At 39.2% G+C, this 20482-nt stretch overlaps 1 protein-coding gene across 10 annotated transcripts in view; it reads left to right on the plus strand.

Moving 5' to 3' along the window:
- The window catches only part of NAPB (NSF attachment protein beta), a 49631-nt gene that overhangs the window by 17689 nt on the left and 11460 nt on the right, over positions 1 to 20482 (plus strand). For 8 of the 10 annotated variants that reach the window (XR_006891032.1, XR_006891031.1, XR_006891035.1 and 5 more), the window contains 5 exons: positions 1070 to 1186; positions 3034 to 3080; positions 3219 to 3296; positions 10140 to 10195; positions 10360 to 10444. Coding sequence is in view for 4 of the 10 variants with exons in the window: in XM_046678321.1 (XP_046534277.1) it covers positions 1070 to 1186; positions 3034 to 3080; positions 3219 to 3296; positions 10140 to 10195; positions 10360 to 10444 (383 nt within the window). In the remaining 6 variants the exon portion in view is untranslated. Of the gene's footprint in view, positions 1 to 1069; positions 1187 to 2750; positions 2789 to 3033; positions 3081 to 3218; positions 3297 to 10139; positions 10196 to 10359; positions 10445 to 20482 lie in introns of all 10 variants that reach the window. The other 2 variants (XM_046678322.1, XM_046678325.1) reach the window with 1 other exon arrangement.

The raw sequence follows: 20482 nt of genomic DNA on the forward strand, positions 1-20482 counted from the left end.
TTTGTCTCCAGAGGCCTTTGTGCTCCCCAGTCTGTGGGGCTCATTTTTCTGAGGACTGCCGTGGCACTCTCTGAACTGAGAAGCTCATGATGAAGTGGATTCATCCTCGTCCATGTTTCTCATGTTGACATTTAAAGCCTCCCTGAGCTGGCCTGACATGTCTTCAGCCTTGATTTCCTTTGCCCCAGCACATTCATGCCTCCTCCAGCAGGCAGCAGAGGCTTGTCACTGGCCTCCAGTTCCAGTCCTTTCTTGCCTTCCAGCATTTGTTCCTTGTTCGTGTGACTCCTCTGCTAGGGATGCCTTCCCTCATTCTTTTCTGCTGCTCCAGAATCCATGGTCCCTGATCCAGGCCTTTTCTGAAAAATTTTAGTGCATAAGCCTTTCACGTTGTGCCATGTCCAGACAGAGACCTGGGCAGCACCCCATAACCAACCCCTTCTATGATTCTGTAGGGAAATGTGCAAATTTTCACACAAAGTGGAATAAAGACAGATTAAACCTTGTATAAATTTCAGTCAGATTTTCTTATAAACTTAAGAAAAATCTTCAAATTTTCAAATTATGAGCCTAATTTTCACTCTTTGAGAAGTCTACCTTGTCTGTGAAGCCTTCGTTAGCAATTACTTCAACATTGTCAGCAAAGTTCAGTGGACACTGTATGATAGAAAGATGGGCAGGTAAATATCCTTCATCTCAGTCAGTGTTTTATGTTTCTTTAAACATTCGTAGCTTGAAGCCCTCAGTCAATGTTTGGTGTGTGCTGGGGACAGAAGTGAAGAGCTTGGGCTTGGCCTGGCCCTGGGGATTGAATGGAGGCCTGTTGCCCAGGTGCCACTGGGGACTTCTTCTGGGACCTAGAGAAGCGCTTATCATTGCTGGACTTGATTCTGGTTATTTTTAGATACATCTAAGATGCAGTTGGTCACGTTTTCTGTGCTTCTGACTAGAATGCTTCTTTTCAGTGAACTGGGACTTTCCTGTGGGTAGGCCCAGCACCTAGAACGTGGGTCGTTCTGTGGGAATACTTGTTCCTCTGTGTTTCATTGTAGTAATTTGTCTTCTTCAGCTGCAGGAAATGCATTTTGTCTGGCAGCCAAGCTCCACATGCAGCTTCAGAGCAAACATGATTCTGCTACCAGCTTTGTGGACGCTGGAAACGCTTACAAAAAGGCAGACCCTCAAGGTAAGGTTCACCTCTGCCTCTGAGTAACTAGGACAGTAGGGTCAGTGTGGGTGACCTTTCCCACAGGTGGCACTGCTGGACCTTTGAGTCTTGGTGGAAAGAAATCTTTGTACTTTGGAATGACAGAGATTTTGGTGACTTTAGGGATTTTTCTTTAATCATTTGGAACTTTTATGAGGAGAAAATACATTAAATTTATCTTGGCTGTTTAGTTGTCAGCACTGGTTTAAACTCCATTTATGTTGCATTTTGGAGAATATTTTGGAGATTAGCTTTACTTTTATCTACGATTTCTGTCTTAATTGTATGAATATGTATATTGCTCATTAAGGGAAACTAATGTTCCCTTATTCCTAAGTACCTAGTGTGTTTTAAGATCCAGTTAATGAGAGGTTGTAATATCCAATAGTTTAAAACAACTTATTCACACGGTATTCATCTGATTTTTAAGACGTGTTTTTCAAAGTATTGGTTTTGAGGAAGAATGAACTTGGGTATTTAAAGTGTTAGAAGTTTTGCTATTTCTTTTTCAGTTAGAGGAGTGTATACTTAGTCATTAAAAGCATTAGTTTCTTTTTCCCTTCCACACATGACAGCGGTAGCTATGGAGTCTCCCTTTTTCCTTTTAGCAGTCCATTTTAACACAGAAATTTCAACTTTTATGAATGTATCATACATAAATAGATATTTCAAGGGCTAATCACAGTTTATTTCCGAAAGTGAAAAACAGAAGACATCCTAAATGAGCAGTAAGAGTAGAATGGTAAAGTTATAATCTGTTACTGTATTATAATATGACGCAAATGTTAAAATCCCTGGTTTCAGAGAATCTTCAGTGACCTGCAGATGTTCACATAGTAGCTAAAGAACCACATGAGAATTGAGACCTCAAATTCCTAAGAAAGTTTGTGCACACAGAATTGCATCCAGGAAATGCTGGAAGGAAAAGTGCATCAAAATACTGACAGTGGTTTTGAGTGGGATTGTGGATAACTTATTGTTCTGTTTCTCTGTATTTTTGAAGGTATAATGATGAGTCCACATTTCTTATATAGTTTAGGAGGAAATTGCTTTTACTTTTTGTTAATCTTCTTACCTTTCTAGTTCTTCAGTCAGGCCTTTTCACTTTGCTGCCTCTTTTAAAACAAAAGCAGTAAACTTGGAGCTGTCACCCGTATGCCAGCATTATAAACACCACCATTTTGTGATGGGAAATTTGTTGGCTCGCTGTTCTGGAAAATTCGTATAATTTATTAGCACTATCATTTATTAGATTTTTTTCTTCCTTCCTACACCAAAAGTTAGCCTCTTTTAACAGTGTAAAAAAATGTTGACTTTGCTTAAGAGTTGTCTGAACAGGGATTTCAAAGTACTTTTGATTTTGGCTGCATGAAGCCTATTGAAGTGATCTTTCTTGTGAAGTACTATCTTCCAAAATTATTTTATATATATATATATATACACACATGATATCAATGAAGAATGCATTTACATTTATGTTTTAGCAGATATAGCTGATCGGTGTTGATGACACTCCCATGGTTTTTTCTTCTTTATAATGCAGTCTTTCCCCTGGATGGAGTCCTCATTGTCAGGTTAAGAGTAATTGAGCCATACCACTCCAGCTCCAGTTCCCTAAATTGCACTGCAGCTGCTCCAGACAAAGCATGCTGAGGGGTCTGGACTTGTGCGTGATTTGTGTTTGCTTCTCACTAACTAACCTGCCCACCCTCCACCCCGTATGGGGCCTCCTTAACATTCTAGTAACAGCCAGGAAGACAGGCCCACCTGAACCCTCTTTGACTGAATGGATTTTTCATTGTTTTTCTTAAATGCCTTCGCTTCAGAGGCTATCAACTGCTTAAATGCAGCCATCGACATTTACACAGACATGGTAAGACATTGCCTTGCTTGAGCGGCTGTGGGGTGGAGTCTTTGAGATGGCTTAGAGTTGTACTCTTTGGTTTCTAAACTGATTGCCATTTAGATAGATAAAAGAGGAATATGACTGTCTTTTTTTTTTCTTCCCCAGGGAAGGTTTACAATTGCAGCCAAGCACCACATCACCATTGCTGAGATCTATGAGACTGAACTTGTAGACATCGAGAAGGTAAAGCAACGAATGTGATTCCTCATAAACTGGTGTGAAGCAGGTAGATAAGTTGACTTGAGGAACCCTCCCTTTTCCAGTGGAGGTGAGTGGTGCAGAGTGATCATAGATGACTTCACAGGGAGACTCGAGGGGCCTCATGGGCTGAAGAGTAGACAGGCTGTTTGCCTGGAGTGACTGTCTGAGACATGAGAGCTGGTTAAGATTTACCAAGCCCATTCGCTGTTTCTGCTTTGTCTGATTCGTGTCGGAACATTGGTCTCACCAGAGGAATCTTCATCTCTATTGCTAGGTCTCTGCAGCCCTGTGAAGGAAGCAGAAGTCCTGCAGGCATTGCACCCCTCTATATTCAGGCCCTTTTCTTAAGGAAGAAGTTGGGTGAATGCTGACTTGGCCACACGTGTGTTTCACTCCAGTCTGGTTTTCTGAGCTGTGGTTTATAGTAGCAAAAGAAGAGAAGAAGGAGGAAACATTTATTGAGCACCTACTGTCTTCCAGGCTTTGTCCTTGGTGGCATGCCATGAATTTTACCACATTTCAGCTTTCCAACCCTGAGGCCCTTTTATTGGGTGTGGAACTCAGGGCTCAAAAGGGTTGCGCTGCCTGGGATCGCTCAGGTTGGAACCACCGGAGCTGATGCAAAGCTGGCCGCAGCGCTGAGTTTTCTCCTGTCTCACATTGACTTCTCAGTCATGGGCTCACCGGCAGGGCTGGAGTGTTCCTCAGTGAGAAGAAAACACATTTGTCAGACTCCAGAGGCTGTCTCAGCTCAGTCTGGAGACAAGTATTTATGTAAAACTGTCCTCCTGAGTACTGTGAAAGACAGCAGGTGTGAATCAGACAGAAACGGTGGTGGAGGAGTTCATCACCAGTTACTGTCAGACTAATGAACGCTGAGCATGCTCTTAGAGATTGCACTTCCTTCCTGTCTGAATGGTCATGGCACTCCTGTGCCTGCTGCCGCATCAGACAGTTGTCGCTCTTCCTCTTTGTTTCACTTCTTCCCTCAGTGGCTTCTGGAACACCGCCTCCACCTGGCTCTGCGGCCACCTCGCTGAGTGCTCTCTCCCGGCTCCTTGGCTGGTGCCTCTTCTATCTGTCTGCAGTGCAGACCTCTTTTGAATTTCACATTCCTGTATGCCCCTGTCTGCCAATCTCTCTACTTGTGTCCAACAGTCATCTTAAACCCAGCATGTCTGAGACTGAATTCTGATCTTGCCCTACCTCCCACTCCAATGTTCCCCTCCAAACCACAGGCCTCCTTGCCTTCTTTCTCCACATCCAGTCTGTGAGCAGTTTTTGTGGGTGCTGTCCTCAAAGTTCCTGAGTCTTAGCACTTCTCACTGCCTTGTTGTCCCCTAGCTTTCACTGGATCATGGAAGTAGTTTCTAAACTGGCCTCTCTGCTTTTACTTGTGCCCTCTACTGTGTTACAGAGCAGCCAGAGTGATCCTTGTAGACAGTAAATCAGATTGTTTCTCCCCTGCTCACCACCTGGTATTGGCCTCCTTTTAGTCAGGCACAGCCAGAACCTTGCAGATGCCCCCTCGCCTCTCAGGCCTCTCCTCTTCCTCTTCTCCTTCCTCCCCACACTGTACCTCACTGCGGCCACCCTGACCTCTTTGCTGATCCTCACACATGCCAGATGAGCTCCTGCCTCAGGACCTTCCCCCGACTGTTCCCTCTGCCTGAAGAGCTCCCTAGATGTCCATGTAGCTGACTTCCCCTTGTCCTTCAGATTTTTGCTCATTTGTCACCTTTTCCATGAGATCTGTAATGACCACTTAAAGTTGGAACCTCAGCCCCTCACAAATACATACTCAGGTACCTCCACCTACGTCAGCTTTTTCTTTTTTTTGCATTGCACGGGTCACCTTGTATCATGTGCTACAATATGCTTGCTCATCATTCCTGTGATTCGTCATCTCTCCACTAGAGTGGGTGCCCATGTCAACAGGGAGCTTTGCCTCTGGTTTACTGATGTATCCCAAGAGCGTAGAGCTCTGGGACATAGTAGGTTCTAATAAATCAACAAACAACGTCCCCATCTCTGCCGTAACAGTGTACCTGCCAGAGCAAATGGAGTCTTTCTTGGTTCACGGAGGCATCTCTTAGTTCTAAAGTTGGACTGGCGTGGTTAACCTTCACCCTCTGACTTCATGCTGACCACCAGCTTTTGGATATACAGCACAAAATTTGCTGACTTGTTACATAGAATTCATTATTTGGCTGTTTTTATCATAATATGCTATGCTTTTCCAAGGCTACCCTCTGATCTTGACAAGATCAAGGCTAACAGTTGCATTGGCATGTGCATGTGCATCTTCTCTTTGGAGAGGGTATCTGCAGACCATGCAGGGAGATGATGAGCCCAGACCAGAAGCCTTCTTTGTTCCCTGGTGTGGAGTTGATGAGGGAACAGGAAGGAAATGGGTCTGGTGTGGCTGGGATATTTATTTGATCAGGGTGTCTTAGATGGGCACTACATCTTTATTGAGGTTTAATCATCTTGGGCAGACAAGCACTCATGCACAGGGCATCTTGCCACCTGAGGCTGCTTCATCAGCTCCTTGTCCCTGGTGGTCAGAAGATGACTCTGGAGGCAGGAGCCCATAGCACTATGCCATCTCTGTTGCCGGGGCACAGTGTCAGGCAGCCACTTCACCACATGGATCTCCTTAAAATGCAGGGTAGGTAAAATGAATACTCAGTCTTGTGTTCTTTCTTTTTTCTAAAAATTGATGATTTGTCATGGCAGTTTCTGAGGCCCGTTACTCATGGTGTTCCTGCCATTCTGTGAGCTGGCCAGTAGGTGGCATCTTCTTTATTGATATGATGTGTTCTTTTAAAAGCAATTTAAGAATATTACTCAACACACACACAAGGTTAACTTCTCATGTTCCCTGATGTTTGGGCTCTTGTATTTAGAAACATCATTGCCTTCGCTTCCCTGGTTGGACTCACTGTAGTGTGGTTGATGGTGTATGAAGTTTAAATTTGAAAAATCAGACACACCAAGATACCTTTTATCTGATTTATTACAAATGAATTTCTTCCCTTTTCATACTGGCCACTGTATGTTCTCTGACTCATTCACAGGTTTTTAGCTAGTGAATCATGAAGTGTGAAGTTTCTTATACTCACATTACTTGTTTGACTTCCTGAAGTAAAACACTGAACCAAATAATAAATTGGTCATTTTTACAGGGTCTGTTAAAATATCAAGAGGAACTTTGACTCACTTGTGTTTCAGCCCCTAGAGAATATGATTTCCATACTGTTTGTTACAATGTAGGATAGGTGTCTGTGGCAAGTTCATGTTAGGTCCTGTCTCGGGGTATATGTTCTAAAAGAATTGATCCCATCTGAAGGCTGTTTAAGGCTGTTTCACCTACAAAGTGGACTTTTGAGCTTGAACCCTGGAAATTGCATTTGCTTTAAGACACCAATGATGACTGCAGTCCTAGAGAACCTTGTCTCATTTCAGGATCCATGTATTCTGCAGCATCATGATACGTACCAGATTCCCCAAAAAGGAATATTGTGATTCTTTGGGCATGCTACTTAAATAATAGGATAATCAAGCTGGTTTCATGTCTGGATTTATCATTATTGTGCTACCGTTATTGGTGACCGTGTTCTATTTTGGTTATTTATTATTATCCTTGAAATTGTAAGATACAGTGGGCTGATTTCTAGTGTGTAAGGGTCTACTTGTGCCTGGTAAGTTTTACTACATGTTAAAATTTCAAACTGCGTGTAAACATACAAAGATAACCTGTGGCCGTTCTCTCTTCTCTGAAACTTCTGTTAAGCCAGTAGATAAGCTTTCCTTTCAATTCCAGTCTCTGTCAAAACTTGGGAAAACCATGCAATTTGATTGTTGGTTTAATTAGCGTTATTAAAAACCAAACTAAGTTTTTCTTTTATGTGATAAATCTAGCTGTAGTTTACAGTTATAACATTTTGATGAACCAATACCATTATCTAGTGTCAGGTTAAACCAAACTGTTGACATTAGACCTTTTTTTTTAACCTCCAAAACAGCAGTTACATATGGTTTAACTGAACCCTATTCCTTGAATTCTGGTGCTGTAAGAACTAGGAAGATAAGTAGCTACACTCCCTCTCTGGGAAGAGGTTCTTATAATCTGATAATCTACAGAAAGATTTGGACGTTTCTCATACCTCACCCCATTTATGGTGATGGGAAAGAGTGCTATATACTTGGGAGAGTGAGGACAGTTCAAAGATTATTTTTGATTAATCGTAAATTCACCGAAAAACTTCTCTCTGCTGGGCATTCGGATTAACCCAGATATTGGCAGTAGTTAGTAGGGGACCCTTACTTGAAGTACAGTTTCATTCATTCACCTAGCATCTGTTTGTTGAGCACCTACTGTATGACAGACATTGTGCTGGACTCTGGGACAGAATGGTGAGCAAAACTCCGAGGAAACCTACCCTCACAGAGCTTACATTTTAGTGGGAGAAGATGTGCCTTCCTCAGATAATCTCATACGTGTGTATGTTTGTGACAGCTCTGACTTGTACTCCAAAGGAATATATTCTACCAGGCATTTTCTGGGTGCCTCTATAGTATATTTGTAAAAAGAGGACTGTAGTGTACCTGTTCTTTTATGGCTGTGTAATTTAATATTTCATGAAGAACTTTCCATATTGAGCTTTCTCTCTGTTAGTTTTAATCATGGCATATTGCCCATTATATTTAATCCTTTAAATTGTTTCTAGTTTTTCTCCTATTACAAATAATGCTGATCGGGGGTGGCCCCGTGGCCGAGTGGTTAAGTTTGTGTGCTCAGCTGCAGGCAGCCCAGTGTTTTGTTAGTTCGAATCCTGGGTGTGGACCTGGCACTGCTCATCAAGCCACGCTGAGGCAGCATCCCACGTGCCACAACTAGAAGGACCCGCAATGAAGAATATACAACTATGTACCGGGGGGCTTTGGGGAGAAAGAGGGAAAAAAAATCTTTAAACAAAACAAATAATGCTGATGAAATTGGCAGGGGAGCATGTTAGTCAGGGTAGGCTAAATGACTGAAACAAATAGATGCAAAACATAATCATTCAAACACAGAAGTGTCTGCTTTTCACAAACTGTCCGTGGTGCTCTGCAGCCCAGACTGGGCTAATGTTGACTCTGCGCCCTTCAGCCTGTGGCTTCAGAGGTGGCTCTGCTCTCTTGGTCATTATCACTACCGCCTGTAGGAGAGAGGGTCTGAGGCTTTACAAGCCAAGTCTCTTTGTTTCCAGTCAGCTTGCTGACCAGGAACCACCCCAAAGTGGCTTTCCAACAGAGTTCCCTATCCTGTTTTATTTCACTTGTTGTTTTCTTGTCTCTGGGCCTCTTTTAACTCATTAGGGCTGCCGTGAAGTCATTGAACTGACAGTCTCAAGTGGGAAGGCAGCACTTGTAATCTGATTTTTGCATGATACTGCCTCCCCCTTTTGGGCTTACTGGGAAAACCTTGAAACTTAAGGCAGGGGTCTGCAAACCCACCACCTATTTATGTACACTTCCAAGCTAAGAATGGTTTTCACATTTTTAATTATTGATGGGAAAAAAACATTTTATAACACACAAAAATTATATAAAATTGTAATTTCATTGTCCATAGATAAAGTTTATTGGAACACAGCCACACTCATTCATTTATATATCATCTCTGGCCACTTTTGTGCTACTTTAGGAGAGCTAAGTAGTTGCAACAGATCATATGGCTCACAAAGCCTAAAATATTTATTATCTGGCCTGTTACAGAAAAGTTTGCCAGACTCCTAGTTTAAAACGTTGTTCAGACTTACCTCTTGCCATTTGGGGTATAGAAGCCATTGGCCTTTCCATCTGATGAGGCTATCTGTTTCTGGACTTTCTTCTTCCTTTCATAACTGCCTACAAACAGGCTAATTCTTTCCAGAGTTCTTCTTTCTTACAAAATCTTGCTGAAAACAGTAATACAAACTGGCATCTGGCTGTATACACAGAGCTTCTTCCCATAGGGTTTTCTAGTTCCAGGAGGCTTGTGTTTTGCCTTCCAGATTGTTGCATGGTTGATTTCACCAAGTCTCATGCCACAGAATGACAAGGGCTTCTAGCTTTCCAGCCTGCAATTTCTGTTTCCTTTCCTCTTGACTGTTAATTCAGCACCAACATTTTAGATTGAAGGCATCACCCTTACTCTAGATAACACATATGGTAATGGTGAGGATAGTCTGTGCCGCTGTAGCAAGCCATGGATCTAAAGTGTAGTAGAGCTTCATATGTCTCTAAAATAACAATCCATTGTAACTGTTCTGGGTTTGACAGTCGTGGGGACATGGGGGTTGGGGTACATTCTGCCCTTTGTAGTTTTTAGGAGCCAGATTGACGGAAGTTCTGCCATCTTCAGCTTGTGAAGTGTCACTCTAGACTTGGTCATTGCTGCTCTGCCTCATGGGAAGGGGAAAAGGCCTTGAGAAGGATGCACAGTCAGATGGATGGACCAAGCCTGGAAGTAGCCTATAGCATATCTGTTTACATTCCACTGGAAAGAATGGGTCACATGGCTACCACTAAGGGCAGTGGGGGCTGCAGTGGGGGAAGTGGTGCAGCTGGGAATTTGCCATGAGGGAGGGGAAGAAGAGATTTTGATGGACAGAGAGCAGTCTGCCATTAGGCTTCCAGAGGTGCATGCTTTCTTGTGTTCCCTAAATAAAGTAGGCCAAGTTGTGAAAGATTTGCTGGTGGAATTGGGTTTTTTATAGGAAAAAATACCTATACAAATGTAGTTTTTAAATGCAACTCTTCAAACAAGTAGTTTGAATAAAACGTGTGTGTTTTCAGGCTATCGCACATTATGAACAATCGGCTGATTATTACAAAGGAGAAGAATCCAACAGGCAAGTATTTTTCTTAATGTAATTAAATGGATTTTGTTACATATGGTAAAAGACAAACCTTCACTGTATTCTTTCAGTGTATGGGACCAAATGGAGGTGTATTGGGATGTCTTTTTATTTTTCTATCAGACTGTTATTTACTCTGCTCTGGTTCTTGGTTTCAGTTCAGCTAACAAGTGTCTGCTGAAGGTGGCAGCATATGCCGCCCAGCTTGAGCAGTACCAGAAAGCCATTGAGATCTATGAGCAGGTGAGCTGTCTGTTCAACTTCAAGTAGTAGTTGTTCTGAATCTTTTTTGTAAATTAAACTTTTTATTTAATTTTTCTTTTTATTAAATAATTCACATATCATATAATTCATCTTTTAAGGAGTACAAGTCAATGGTGTTTAGTTATATTCACAAAGTTGTGTAACCATCATCACTACCTAATTTCAAAACATTTTCATCATCCCCAAAAGAAACCCCATTCCTTTCTCCTCCCAGTCCCTGGAAACCACCATCTGCTTTCTGTCTCAATGAATTTGCCTATTCTAGGTCTTTAATATATTTGGAATCATACAAGATGTGGCCTTTTTTGACTCCCTTCTTTCACTTAGTATAATTTCTTCAAGGTTCATCTATATTTTAGCAATTTTGACCCTTCATTCCTTTTCATAGCTGAGTAATATTTCATACAGGCATACCTCAGCGGTATTGTGGGTTCATTTCCAGACCACTGCAATAAAACAAATATCACAATTGAGCAAATCACATTAATTTTTTAATTCACGTGCATGTAGAAGCTATGTTTATGCTAGACTGGAGTCTCTTAAGTGTGCAATAGCTTTATGTCTAAAAAACCAATGCACATACCTTAATGAAAAAACTGTATTGCTAAAGAATGCTAACCTTCATCTGAGCCTTCAGCAAGTCAAAATCTTTGTGAAAGGTCTTGTGAAAAATGCAGTATCTGTGAAGTGCAGTAAAGCAAGGTATGCCCATCATTTGTTTATCCTCTTAGCACTTGATCCACTTTTGGATGTTTTTCACTTTTGGGCTATTATAAGTAATGCTGCTGTGAACATCTGTGTTTAGGTTTTTGGTTTTTGGTGAGGTGTATGTTTGTAGTTCTCTTGATTGCATACCTAGGACTGGGATTGCTGAGTCACATGGCAAGTCCATTTTTAACTTTTTGAGGAACTGCCAATGTCTTCTCCACAGTGGCTGCACCATTTTACATTCCCACCAGCAATGTACAAGGGTTCCAGTTGCTTCACATCCTCACCAGTACTTATTTTCCCTTTTTTTTCTTTATAATAGTCACTCTACTGATTGTGAAGTGGTATCTCGTTGTGTTTTTGATTTTCATTTCCCTAATGATTAGCGATGTTGATAATCTTTTCTTTTCTTTTTTTTTTTTTTTTGAGGAAGATTAGCCCTGAGCTAACTGCTGTCATTCCTCCTCTTTTTGCTGAGGAAGGCTGGCCCTGAGCTAACATCCGTGCCCATCTTCCTCTATTTTATATGTGGGACACCTACCACAGCATGGCGTGCCAATCAGTGCCATGTCCATACCCAGGATCCGAACTGGCGAACCCCGGGCCGCTGAAGTGGAATGTGTGCACTTAACCGCTGCATCACCGGGCCGGCCCCTGTTGATAGTCTTTTCACGTGCTTATTAGCCATTTGTATATCTTCATTAGAGAAATGTCCATTCAGTTCCTTTTGCCCATTTTTGAAATGAGTTGTTTGCTTTTGTGGTGTTCAGTTTTAGAAGTTCTTTATGTATTCTAGATATTAATCTCTTGTCAGATATGTGACTTGCAAATATTTTCTCCCATTCTGTGGGTTGCCTTTTTAGTCTTTTACTCATATTCTTTGATGCATAAAGTTTAAATTTTAATGAAGTCCAATTTGTCTATTTTTTCTTTCGTTGCCTGTGTTTTTCATGTCACATCCAAGAAATCATTGCCCAACCCAAGGTCATAAAGCTTTTCCCCTGTGTTTTGTTCTAAGAGTTTTATAGTTTTAGCTCTTGTTTAGGTCTTTGATCCATTTTGAGTAAATTTTTGTATGACATTAGGTAAAGGTCCAACTTCATTCTTTTGCTTATGGATATCCAGTTTTCCCAGCACCATTTGTTAAATACACTGTTCTTTTACTATTGACTAGTCTTGGCACCCTCGTTGAAACTTAAGGGTTTATTTTGGGCTCTCTATTCTATTCCATTGGTCTGTATGTCTGTCTGTTCTATTCTGTAACAGTATCACACTGTTTTGATTACTATGACTTTGTAGTAAGTTTTGAAATTAGGGCATGTAAGTCCTCCAACTCCAACTTTGTTCTTTTTCGAGATTGTTTTGGTTATTCAGGGTCCCTTGCATTTCCATTTGAATTTTAGGTTCGGCTTGTCAATCTCCTCCAAGAAGCCCGCTGGGATTCTGATGGGGATTGCACTGAATCTGTAAACCATTTTTGGAAAGTATCGCCATCTTAACATCTCTGAACACAGGGTGGCTTTCTATTTATTTAGATCTTCTTTAATTTTGTTCAACAATGTTTTATAGTTTTAATGTGCAAGTCTTGCACTTCTTTGGTTAAAATATACTCCTGAGTATTGTATTCTTTTTGACACTGTTGTTAATGAAATTATTTTCTCAATTTCCTTTTCAGATTGTTAGTTTTCAATTGCTAGTTTTATATACTGCAACCTTGCTGAACTTATTAGCTCGGATGGGTTTTTTGTGGACTCTTGAGTATTTTCTGTATACAAAATCATGCCATCTGTAAATAGAGGTAGTTTTATTTCTTCTTCTCCGATCCGGATACGTTTCACTTCACATTCTTGTCAGTTGCCCTGGCTAGAACCTCTGGTACAGTGTTAAATAGAAGTGGCAAGAGCAGACCTCCTTGTTTTGTTCCCATCTTAGAAGGAAAGCTTTCAGTCTTTCACCATTAAGTATGACGTTAATTGAGGCTTTTGTAGATGTCCTTTATCTACAATTTGAGGAAGGTCCCTTTTCTTCCTAGTTTGTTGAGTATTTTTATCATCAAAAGGTATTAGATTTTGTCAAGTGCTTTCTTTGCATCTATTAAGATGATCGTGTGATTTTTGTCATTTATTCTATTAATGTGGCCTATTTCATTGATTTTTCATATATTGAACCAACTTTACGACATTCCTTGGGTAAATCCTACTTGGTTATTACAAAGTTTGAGGGTCTCCAAGAATACCTTTAGGTTCCATAATTCTCTAGAAGGATTCATAGAACTTGTTGAAAGCTGTTATACTCACAGTTATGGTTTATTATAGCAAAGGAAACAAATTAAAATCAGCCAAAGGAAGAGGCCTATAGGGCACATCAAGGAGAGTTCCAAGTATGCACCTTCCTGTTGTTCTCACCCAGTAGGAATTATGTGGACGGCGCTTACTTCTCCCAACAACAGTGCGTGAAAAGATGCTTAGAGTATTGTCAACAGGGGAAGCTCACCTGAACCTGGTATCCAGAGATTTATTTGGGCTTAGTCACTTAGACATGGCTAACCACTCACGTGGTTGACCTTATGCGTGGTCCACCCCTTCCTGTCCTTCCGTAGGTTGAGTTGAACCACATTGCCCAAGGCCCCCAGGTAGGCAAAAAATCTTTCAGGCAGGACATTCCAAGGACTTAGAGAATCCTTCCTAGGAGCCATGGGCAAAGGCCAGACCTCACTTTGGACAAAATTAATCCTTTACTGCGTAGTCATAGTATGTAATCCTTTTTGTAAGTTGTCGGAATTAATTTGCTAGTATTTTGTTGAGGATCTTGCATCTATATTCATAAGGGCTATTGATCTTTAATTTTCTTTTCTTGTGTTGTCTTTGTCTGGTTTTGGTAACAAGGTAATACTAGCCTCATAGAATGAGTTGCTAAGTATCCTCATCTCTTCTATTTTTTGGAAGAGTTTTCAAGGATTGGGTGTTAATTCTTTAAATATTTGATAGAATTCAATGCTTTTTCTCTATTGTTTTTCTGTTTTCTAATTCACTGATTTCCACTGTTATCTTTATTCCTTCCTTCCACTTTCTTTGGATTTATTTTGCTTTTTTCCTAGGAAGTTGAAGTGGGAGTTTATTAGCTTAATAATTTTCCTCTTTGTGGGTATGCATTTTTAGTGCTTTCAGTTTTCCTCTCAGCACTACTTTGACTGTCTCACAATTTTGTTATATTTTTATTTTAATTCATTTCATTGCATTTATTGATTTCCCTTGAGACTTCCTCCTAGGCCCATGGATTATTTAGAAGTGTTTTAATTTCCAAATGTTTGGAGATTTTTCTGTTATCTTTCTGTTGTTGACTTCCACTTTGATTCTGTTATGGCTGGAAAACACATTCTCTGTAATTTCAATTCTTATAAATGTGTTGAGGTTTGTTTTATGGCCCAGAATATTGTCTGTCTTTGCATATGTTTTGTGGTTCTGCTTTTGGAGGTGGCATGTTCTAGAAATGTTGATTAGATCCTCTTGATTTATGGTGGTGTTGCATTCTCCTGTATACTTGATGATTTTCTATTTCCATCCATTGTTGAGAGTAGAGTTGTTGAAATCTCCAGCTGTAACTGTGGATTTATCTATCCTTTCATTTCTATCAATCTTTGCTTTACATATTTTGCAGCTCTGTTATTTGCATACATATTTAGGATTGCTAGGTCTTCTTGATTGGTTGACCCTTTTATGATTACATCATGTTCCCCTCTGTCATTGATAATTTTCTTTGCTCTGAAGTCTGCTTTATCTGATATTAGTATAGCCTATCCTGCACTCTTGGTTATTATTTATATGATATATCATCTTTTTGTATCCATTGTTTTTCTACCTGCTACATCATTACAATTGAAATGAGTTTCTTATGGACAGCATATAGTTAGGTCATACTTTTTAATCCACTTTGCCAATCTCTGTCTTTTAATTTATGTATTTAGACCATTCACATTTATGTAATTATTGATATATTAGGGCTTAAGTCTACCATTTATTTTTTATTTCTGTTTCTGCTCTATATTTCATTTCTCTCTCTTTTTTTTTTTTTTTGGTGGTGTGATGCCATCTGACCCAGAGATCACTTTACCTGGGTAGAGCTACTCAGCACCCTTGGGTGAAAAGCAGGTGACTCCTCAAATTTTAGAGTAGAGGGGCTGCTGTGGGGACAACATATCGAGGGCTGGATTTTAATATCTGAGCAAGACCTAAGCTGGTTCCTTTGGACTCCAAGTCACATCCACATGTCTTTCTGTGGAAGAAGAGTGTGTGCTATTAGACTCTCTCAAAGACATTTTGGAACAATATGGGAAATAGAAATGTGTTTCTTATCTGTCTTTTTATAGTTGTAGGGCCAACAAGATCATCACATAGAGAAAAGGGAGAGGGACAGCTTTAATTAAGAGACTTCAGGAGCGTGACAATGAATGATCATGTGTGGTCCTTGTTTTTTTGTTTTTATTAATACAGAATATGCTTTATTTTTGCTTTTCTTATCTACTTTTTTTATTAAGGTAACATTGGTTTATGACATTATATAAATTTCAGGTGTGCATCATTATATTTTGATTTCTGTGTAGATTACCTCATGTTCACCACCCAAAGACTAATTACCATCCATCACCAATACATATATGCCCAATCACCTCTTTGCCCTCCTCCCACCTCCCTTCTTCTCTGGTAACCACCAATCCAATCTCTGTCTCTATGTGTGTGTTTGTTGTTGTTTTTATCTTCTATTTATGAGTGAGATCATACAGTATTTGACTTTCTCCCTCTGACTTATTTCACTTAGCATGATACCCTCAAGTTTGTCGCAAATGGCAAGATTTCATTTTTTTTATGGCTGAGTGGTATTCCATTGTGTATATATACCACATCTCCTTTATCCATTCGTCCCTCAATAGGCACCTAGGTTGCTTCCAGGTGTTGGCTATTGTGAATAATGCTGCAGTGAACATGGGAGTGCATGTATCTTTACACACTTATGTTTCCATGTTCTTTGGGTAAATACCCAGCAGTGGAATAAATGGATCATATGGTAGTTCTATTTTAATTTTTTGAGGAATCGCCATACTGTTTTCCACAGTGGGTATACCAGTTTGCTCTCCCACCATCAGAGTATGAGAGTTCCCTTTTCTCCACATCCTCTCCAACACTTATCTCATTGTAGTTTTGGTTTGCATTTCCCTAATAATGAGTGATGTTGAACATCTTTTCATGTGCGTGTTGGCCATCTGTGTATCTTCCTTGGAAAAATGTCTTTTCAGATCTTTTGCCCATTTTTTAATTGGGTTGTTAGTTTTTTTGTTGTTGAGACATATGAGTTCTTTGTATATTTTGGATATTAACCCCTTATCCGATAGATGGTTTGCAATATCTTCTCCCATTTGTTAGGTTGTCTTTTCTTTTTGTTGATGGTTTCCTTTGCTGTGCAGAAGCTTTTTAGTTTGATATAGTCCCATTTGTTTATTTTTTCTTTTGTTTTCCTTGCCTGGTCAGACATGGTCCTTGAAAATATGCTGCTAAGACTGATGTAGAAGAGAGTACCACCTATGTTTTCTTCTAGAAGTTTTATGGTTTCAGGTCTTACATTCAAGTCTGTAATCCATTCTGAGTTAATTTTTGTGTATGATGTAAGATAATAGTCTCCTTTCATTCTTTTGCGTGTTGCTATCCAGTTTTCCCAACACCATTTATTGAAGAGACTTTCCTTTCTCCATTGTACATTCTTGGCTTCCTTGCTGAAAATTAGCAATCCATAGATGTATGGGTTTATTTCTGGGCTCTTGATTCTGCTCCATTGATCTGTGTGTCTGTTTTTGTGCCAGTACCATGTTGTTTTGGTTACTATGGCTTTGTAGTATATTTTGAAATCAGGGAGTGTGATACCTCCAGCTTTGTTCTTTTTCCTCAGGAATCCTTTGGCTATTTGGGGTCTTTCATTGTTCCATATAAATTTTAGGATTCTTTGTTCTATTTCTGTGAAAAATGTTATTGGCACTTTGATAGGGATTGCATTGAATCTGTAGATTGCTTTAGGAAGTATGGACATTTTAACTATGTTTATTTTTCCAATCCAAGAGCACAGAATATCTTTCCATTTATTTGTCTTCTTCAATTTCTTTCAACAGTGCTTTATAGTTTTCAGTTTACAGGTCTTGCACCTCTTTGGTTAAATTTATTCCTAGGTATTTTATTCTTTTTGTTGCAGTTGTAAATGGGATTATGTTCTTAATTTCTCTTTCTGCTACTTCGTTGTTAGAGTGTAGAAGTGCAACTGACTTTTGTATGTTTGTTTTGTATCCTGCAACTTTACTGTATTCATTTATTATTTCTAAAAGTTCTTTGTGGATTCTTTAGAGTTTTCTATATATAAGAGTCATGTCATCTGCAAATAGTGACAGTTTCTCTTCTTCTTTTCCAGTGTGGATCCCTTTTATTTGTTTTTCTTGCCTTATTGCTCTGGCTAGGACTTCCAATACTATGTTAAATAAGAGTGGTGACAGTGGGCATCCTGGTCTGGTTCCTTTTCTTAGAGGGATAGGTTTCAGTTCTTTTCTGTTTAGTATGATACTAACTTTAGCTTTGTCATATATGGCCTTTATTAGGTTTTGGTACTTTTCTTCTATACCCATTTTATTGAGAGTTTTTATCATAAATGGATGGTGTATCTTGTCAAATGCTTTCTCTGCATCTATTGAGATGATCATGTGATTTTTATTCTTCATTTTGTTAATGTGGTGTATCACATTGATTGATTTGTGGATGTTGAACCATCCCTGCATCCCTGGAATAAATCCCACTTGATCATTGTACATGATCTTTTTAATGTATTGTTGTATTTGATTTTCTAGTATTTCGTTGAGGGTTTTTGCATCAATGTTCATCAGTGATATTGGCCTATAATTTTCTTTTTATGTGTTGTCCTTGTCTAGTCTTAGTATCAGGGTAATGTTGGCTTTGTAAAATGAGTTAGGAAGCTTCCCTTCCTCTTGAGTTTTTTGGAAGAGTTTGAGAAGAATAGGTATTAAGTTGTCTTTGAATGTTTGGTAGAATTCACCAGGGAAGCCGTCTGGTCCTGGACTTTTATTTTTTGGGAGGTTTTTGATTACTGTTTCAATCTCCTTACTGGTAATTGGTCTATTCAGATTCTCTATTTCTTCTTGATTCAGTTTTGGAAGGTTGTATGAGTCTAAGAATTTATCCTTTTCTTCTGGATTATCCAATTTGTTGGCCTATAGCTTTTTGTAGTAGTGTCTTATAATCTTTTGTATTTCTGAGGTGTCTCTTGTAATTTGTCCTCTTTCATTTCTGAGATTATTTGAACTTTCTCTCTTTTTCTTGGTGAGTCTAGCTAAAGTTTGTCGATTTTGTTTATCTTTTCAAAGAACTAGTTCTTGGTTGCATTTATTTTTTCTGTTAGTCTCTTTCATTTATTCCCGCTCTGATTTTTTTCCTTCTGCTGATTTGGGGCTTTATTTGTTCTTCTTTTTTCCAGTTCCTTTAGGTGCACTGTTAGATTGTTTATTTGAAATTTTTCTTGTTTGTTGCAGTAGGTGCCTTTTGCCATAAACTTCCCTCTTAGAACTGCTTTTGCTGTATCCCACAAATTTTGGCTTGTCATATTTTCATTTGCATTTGTCTCCAGGTATTTTTTTTACTTCTCCTTTGATCTCTTCTTTGAGCCAGTCATTGTTCAGGAGATTTTGTTTAATCTCCAAATATTTGCGGCTTTTCCAATTTTCTTCCTGTAGGTTATTTCTAGTTTCATACTATAGTGATCAAAAAAGATGCTTGGTATTATTTCAGTCTTCTTAAATTTATTGAGACTTCTTTTTGACCTAATATGTGATCTATCTTGGAGAATGCTTTAGTTTTCATTTCTCTGTTTTCTTTTCCTGCCTTCCAGTAAGTTACTTATCTATAGTGTTTTTGAGTATATCTCTTTGAATAGTTTTTTAGTGATTGCTTTAGATATTACATTTACCTAACTTATCACAGGCTAATGGTGTCATCATTTTAACAGCTCCAGTGAAATATAGAAATCTTATCTTACTTTCTGACCTTTTACTCTCACCATTCAATATATAATTGTCTTAAATATTTCCTCTTCATACTCTTAGAACTGTGTCAGTCAGTGGTAATAATTTTTGCTTCCACCATCAAACATAATTTAGAAAACTCAAGAGGAGTAGAAATGCCCATTGTATTCTCCCATGTTTTGCTTCATGAGTGCTTTCTTCGTTCCTCATGTTCCAAGATTCCTTCTTTTATTGTTTCCTTTCTATTTAGAGAATATCCTTTTGCTGTTCTTTTAGGGTTGGTCTACTGGCGATAGATTCTCTCAGTTTTACATCATCTGGGAATGTTTTGATTTCCCCTCCATTCCTGCAGCATATTTTCCTGGGTGTGCAGTTCTGACTTGATAGTCCTTCTCTTTTAGTGCTTGAAATATGTTACACTTGTGGCCTGCATGGTTTCTGATGAGAAGTCTCCTCTCATTCAACTTTGTTTTCCCCTGTAAGTAAGGTGTTGTTTTCCTCTGGTTGCTTTCAAAATTTTTTTCTTCAGTTTTCAGAAGTTTATGTGGCTTGGCATGGATACCTTTGCTTTTGTCCTGTTTGGGTTTCACTAAACTTCTTGAATCTCTAGGTGTATGTTTCTTGCTGAATTTGGGAAGTTTTCAGCCGTTATTTCTTCAGGTACTTTTACAGCCCCCCTCTTTTTCTCCTCTTCTTCCAGGGCTCAGACAGCCTGGATGTTGGACCTTATTTTTTGGTCATGTAGGTCCCTGCCGCTCTGTTCATTTTTTTTTTCTGTTTCTTACCTCTCTGTTGTTTAGACTAATTTCTTTTTTATTATTATTATTTTATTGGGATCATAATTGTTTCTAACATTGTGAAATTTCAGGTGTACATTATTATTATCAGTGACCATATATGTGTGCCCTGCCACTTTTGCCCACTACCCCCGCGGCCTCCTTCCCCTCTTATAGCCACTAATCTGTTCTCTTTGTTCGTGTGTTCATCTTCCACATATGAGCGAAATCGTGTGGTATTTGTCTTTCAGACTGAGTAATTTCTAATGTTCTATCATCAGTTCACTGATTTTTTTCTCTGTCCCATCCATTCTGCTGTTCAGCCCATCCACTTTTTATGTGGGTTTTTGTATAAAAAGTTCTGAAATTTTCATTTGTTTCTTCTTTATATTTTTGGGGATATTTTGTGGGGAATTTCTTTCTCTTTGTTGATGCTATCTGTTTTTTCTTTAGTTTCAAGAGTTTTTG

Source organism: Equus quagga, chromosome 12, assembly GCF_021613505.1.
Source record: "Equus quagga isolate Etosha38 chromosome 12, UCLA_HA_Equagga_1.0, whole genome shotgun sequence".
NCBI lineage: Eukaryota > Metazoa > Chordata > Mammalia > Perissodactyla > Equidae > Equus > Equus quagga.